General features: G+C 53.1%; 1 protein-coding gene across 4 annotated transcripts in view; it reads left to right on the top strand.

The window, feature by feature from the left end:
* PLCB2 (phospholipase C beta 2) overlaps positions 1–2,693 on the top strand; it is a 41,998-nt gene extending 39,305 nt beyond the window's left edge. For all 4 annotated transcript variants that reach the window (XM_027662094.1, XM_027662093.1, XM_027662096.1 and 1 more), the window contains 2 exons: positions 1,472–1,558; positions 1,825–2,693. In XM_027662094.1, coding sequence (XP_027517895.1) covers positions 1,472–1,558; positions 1,825–2,094 — 357 coding nt within the window. In that variant the 3' untranslated portion in view covers positions 2,095–2,693. The remainder of the gene's footprint in view (positions 1–1,471; positions 1,559–1,824) is intronic.
* Positions 2,694–5,633: the final 2,940 nt, after the last annotated feature.

The raw sequence follows: 5,633 nt of genomic DNA, 5'->3' as shown, positions 1-5,633 counted from the left end.
CCATCCATTCATCTGTCCCTGTGTCTGTCTGTCCATCAGTGTGTCTGTTCCTGTGTCTGTCTGTTCTGTGTCCATCTGTCTGTCCGTGTTTCCGTTTGTCCGTCCATCTGTCTGTGTTTCTGTCTGTCTCTCCCTGTGTCCATCTGCCTGTCTGTCTCTGTGTCAGTCTGTCCCTCTTTCTGTCTGTCTGTCCATCTGTCTGTGTCCATACATCCATCTGTCTATCTGTCAGTGTGTCAGTTTGTCTGTCCATGTGTCTGTCTCTGTGTCTGTCTGTCCGTGCTTCCCTCTGTCAGTTTGTCCATCTGTCAGTCCATGTCTGTTCATCTATGTGTCCGTCTCTGTGTCTGTCTGTCCATGTATCCATCTGTTTTTCTGTCTGTCTGTCCCTGTGTCCATCTGTCTGTGTTTCCATCTATCCATCTGTCTGTGTGTCCCTCTGTCTGGCAACCCATTTGTCTGTCCGTCTATCTGTCAGTGTGTCTGTTTGTCTGTCCGTGTGTCTATCTGTCTGTCCCTGTCTCCATCCCTGTGTCCATCTGTCTGTCCGTGTGCCCAGCTATCTGTTTCCATCTGTCTGTCCATTTGTCCATCTGTCTGCCAATTTGTCTGTCTGTGCCTCTTTCTACAGTCTGTCCCTGTGTCCAGCTGCCTGTGTTTCCGTCTGTCTGTCTGTGTTTCCATCTGTCTGTCCATGTTTCCATCTCAGTCTGTTTGTCTGTCCGTGTCTGTTTTTCGGTCTGTGTGTCCGTCTGTCAGTCTGCCTGTCTGTCCCTATGTCCATCTGTGTGTTCGTCTCTCTGTGTCCATCTGTCCATTTGTCTGTCTGTCCTGTGTCCTTCTGTCTGTGCATCCATCTGTCCCTGTATCTGTCTGTCCGTGTGTCCATGAGACTCCCTGTGCCCCTGTGTGTCTGTCTGCATGTCTGTCCATCTGTCTATCCATGTGTCAGTCCATCCATGTCTGTCCCTGTGTCTCTCTGTCTGTGAGTCCATGTGTCCATCTGTTTCTCCATCTGCCTGTGTGTCCATCTGTCCTTCCCCGTGTCTGTCTGTTCATGTGTCCATCAGTCTGTCCATCTGTCCGTCCATCCATGTGTCCTGTCTGTCTGTTGGTTTGCCTGTGTCCACCTGTGTGTCCATCTATCCGTGTATCCGTCTGCCTGTCCCTGTGTCTGTCTGACAGTCTTGTCTGTCCATCTGTGTTTACATGTCCATCCATCTATCAGCGTGTCCATTTGTCCGTGTGTCTGTCCGTGTGCCCGGTGTGTCTCCGTGTGTCTGTCTCTGTCTGTGCCCACGTCCCGGTGTCCGCACTCCCTCACCTGTGCCGGCTGTCCCGGTGTCCCTGGTTCCAGCCGTGTCAGAGCTGGACACGCTCTGGGCTGGGCCTTGCTGGGCTGAGCTCGGGCTGCCCCAGGCCCAGGGTGTTGAACTGGAACCTGAGGGGGGTCACTGGATTGTGTTTAAAGGTGATGGAGAGGACGCGCCGGCTCCAGCAGAAACTGGAGGAGAAGCAGGCGGAGCGCCTGCGATCCATCAAGGAGACAGAAAGCCAGGTAAGGCCTTACAAGGCTCCAGGTCAGGGCTGTTCCATAGGCCAGCGAGTCCAAGCCCCCAGGGATCCACCTTTATTGCCCCCTCAGCACCCCCCCAGCACCCAATCCCCAGGGATCCACCTTTATTCCACCCTCAGCCCCCCCACCCCAGCATGCAGCCCCCGGGCACTGAGCAAGTGCAAGAGGGGCCCACACGGCCCCCAAAGCAGCCGTGGCTCATCCCAGAGCTCCAAGTGTGTGGGAATGACACAAGTCTCCGCCCGCAGCTCCAGCAGCAGGCACTGGCGGAGTACGAGGAGAAGGTGAGAGCTCTGAACATGGAGGTGCAGGAGATGGTGAAGAACTACACCAAAGCTGGCTTTCCTGCAGAGCCACAGACTGGGCAAGCAGGTCAGAGCGTTCCCGAGAGAGAACAAGGCTCTCCAGACCAAGTGGAAGCAAACGTCCCAGTGGCGGAGGTGTCCGGGCTTACACTGGTCGTGCCTGAGCTCCCGGGAGCTGGAACGGATGTGGAGTTTGAAGAGAGTGTGTTCTGAGACAAGTCCCTTCCTTACTGTTCATTGCAGGAAGAGCTGTGGAAGTAAATGGTGAAGTTAAATACCAGCTTCCCAAAGTACTGCTATCCCTCCCTTTCCACTCAGGGAGCTCCTGAAATCCTTCAGCAAAGCACTTACTTTTTTATCCCAGGTATTTGGAAGTTGGAGAGCTCACCCTCCAGAGCGCTCCCCTCCCTGTGTCCCCCAGCCTGAGCTCTGAGCTATGTCAGCAGTGGGAAGGGGCCTGTGCCTGCAGACCAGCTCCGGGTTGGCATCACAGCAGCAGCTCCAGGAATGTTTCCTTGGCATTCACACCAGGTTTCACAGTTTAGTGGGGATGGGGGTGGGAACTGGGCTCAGTCACACACACCCACAGCAGAGGGGGTGCTGCAGGAGCACAGTTACCCCTGATGCTGCAATAACAGACATGAGAAGTGCTGCTATGAAAACAAAGCCGAGCTCAAGCGGGTCTGAGACAGGGATGTTCCAAGCCTGGCCTGACATCCTACAAGAGCCCACAGCTGCCCTGCAGTGTTACAGAGGACTGGAGGGATGGACTGGATGTTTCTGACTTATTTATTTTCTAAAACAATAAACCACTGCATTTCCTAACAAATGAGATCCCTTGTTATTTAACCACAAGTGGGGTGGGAGCACCGTGTGTCCCTGTGCGCTCGTGTCTGTCCATGGCCTTGTGTGGCTGTGTGTCCGTGGCTCTGTCAGTGTGTGTCCGTGTGTCTGTCAGTGTGCATGTCTGTATGTCCACGTGACTGTCCAGCGCGTGTCCATGTGTCCATCAGTGTGTCCATCAGCCCGCCAGCGTATGTCAGTGTGTGTGTCTGTGTCCGTGTGTCTGTCCATGTGTCCATGTGTTTGTCCATGTCTGTGTGTATGTCTCTGTGTCCGTCCGTGTGTCTGTGTCCGTTCACGTGTCCATCAGTGTGGGTCTGTGTGTCAGTCAGTGTGTCCGTGTGTCAGTGTCCATGTGTCTGTGTGTCCATCAGTGTGTGTCCACGTGTCCGTCAGTAGGTATCCATGTGTCCGTTAGTAGGTGTCCGTGTGTCCGTCAGTAGGTGTCCGTGTGTCCGTCAGTGGGTGTCCATCAGTGTGCATTCGTGTGTCCGTGTGTCTGTCCATGTGTGTCTGTTCATGTGTCCATCAGTGTGTGTCCATGTGTCCACCTGTGTGTGTCTGTGTCCGTCTGTGTGTCCGTCAGTGTGTCCGTCAGTGTGTCCGTCTGTGCGTCCGTCTGTGTGTCCGTCCGTGTGTCCATCTGTCTGTGTCTGTCCATGTGTCCGTCAATGCGTGTCTGCCGTGTGTCCGTCAGTGCGTGTCTGTGTCCGTCAATGTGTGTCTGTCCGTCAGTATGTCCGTCAGTGTGTTTGTGTGTCCGTCAGTGTGCTTGTGTGTCTGTCCGTCAGTGTGTCCGTCAGTGTGTTTGTGTGTCTGTCTGTCAGTGTCTGCCCATATGTCCATCCGTGTGTCCATGTGTCTGTCTCTGTGTCCATCGGTGTGTATCCGTGTGTCCATCAGTGTGTGTCCATGTCCCCGTCAGTGTGTGTCCGTGTGTCCGTCAGTGTGCATGTCCATGTGTCCATGTCCCCGTCAGTGTGTGTCCGAGGTCAGTGGTCTGTGTCCATGTGTCTGTGTGTGTCAGTGTGTCTGTCCGTATGCGTGTCCATGCGTCTGTCTGTGTCCATCAGTGTGCCCATGTGTCTGTTTGCGTGTCTCTCAGTGTGTGTCCATGTGTGTCTGTCCATGTGTTCATTCTCTATCCTGTCTGTATCTGTGGGTCAGTCAGTGTGTGTCTGTCCGTGTGTTCATGTCTCTGTCCTGTCTGTGGGTCTGTCCATGTGTGTATATCCTGGGTGTCTCTGTCTGTCTGTGTCCCTCTCTGTGTATCTGTCTAGGTGTCTGTCCCAGGGTCTGTCCATGTCCCTTTCCCTGTATGTCCATGTGTCCGTGTCCCTGTGTCCATCCCAGTCTGTCCCATGTGTCTGTGTGTGACACTGTCCCCCTGTGTCCGTGTCTCTGTGTCCTTGTGCGCGTCCATGTCTGTGTCCCTGTGTCTCAGTGTGTGTGCCCTCTGTCCATCCACTTGTGTCTGTCCCTGTGTCTGTGTCCCTGCGTGTGTCTGTTGCTTGTCTGTCTCTGTGTGTCCATCTCCTTGACTGTGTCTGTCCATATTTGTCCCTGTGGCATTTGAGGCCCTCCCAAAGCAGATCCTGAACATCCCACCAAGTCCAACTGCAGGCAGGAGCAGTTGGAGCTCTTACCTTAACCCAGGTGCAGCACAGGCAGTTCCACCTGGAGCACAGGGGCATCGGCACTGCTTCCTACCCCCACTTATGCCAGACAAACCCCTCCAGAGAAGCCTTTTAAAGGTTATTTTTAAGGAAAATTCATCCCTTCTCTCCCTGGAGGGAACCCAGACACCCAGTGCTCTGCCCTTCTCAGGGCACCTCAGACACATCCCTGTTTGCCCAAAGTGGGGGCCAGATGGGAAACAGACACAATTAAATAAAGGCACCAAACCAAATGTTACTACAGAGGTTTCTGAGCACCCCAGGAACCCTGAGCACCCCCCCAGCAGCACAACTCACTCGCATCCCGGTTCGGTTACTCACGGGCTGCAGAGGAGAGGAGCCACCTCATCTTCCAGCACTACTTCATCCCATGGAATTCAGACATCCTTGAGGATTCCTTCACATGCAGCCCTGCCTGTGGTTTTGCTTACCTGGGCACAGAGTGATGTGGTGTTTGGGTCACACAGGTCACTGTTGAGGCTGTTACAGAACCCAGATTCAGTGGGTTCTGACACAGAGCAGAACATTTAGGCACAATCTCACCTCTCCACATTTTCACCTTTAAAGTGCCACATTCTAGGTCTTGTTCTCTACCACTAAATTCTCTGGCCCAAAATATTTATATTAGTCCAACCTTTGTACTATAATAGTAAAAAATTAGATAATGGGGATTCCTAAGCAGAGGAGGACTCCAGCTCCAGCAAGGGATACCAACAGGAGACACTGTACAATCCAAATTATCTTTTGCCTCCGGAACAGAGACAGTTCTGATATGCCCATTGCACTTACACAAGGAATTACTGCACAGTAGCTCTTGTATTTTAGAGACACTCTTCCTGCCCCACACATAACCCACATGGTCAAGATTATTACTTGCTGTTATGCCTCTTTATCCCCAGGACCCAAGGCACAGCCAAAAGCTTTCTGCAGGGTGCAGGGGCAAGGATGGGGTTCTCCTCACCAGACTCAATCTTAAATTTGGGAGCCTCATTTGACCCAGGGTCCATCTGTAACCACAGGTTAAAAGAGAGGGGCCCTCCAGAGAAAGATTTGTCCCAGGATAATAAGCTGCTGCATCCAACAGCAGAGGCCTGTCTGAGGGGGACAGGCACCATTATACACAAACCAGTGCAACTGGGACCTGACAGCACTCCCAGAGCACCCGTTTGATTCAGCAAATTGTTCCTGTAAATCCCACCCACCATCTTCAAAGGCCTCCTGGAAGCTGATTGC

The sequence above is a fragment of the Corapipo altera genome, unplaced genomic scaffold (genome assembly GCF_003945725.1).
Source record: "Corapipo altera isolate COAL_440 unplaced genomic scaffold, ASM394572v1 RXGC01000072.1, whole genome shotgun sequence".
Lineage (NCBI taxonomy): Eukaryota > Metazoa > Chordata > Aves > Passeriformes > Pipridae > Corapipo > Corapipo altera.
This window is presented reverse-complemented; position numbering and strand designations above follow the sequence as displayed.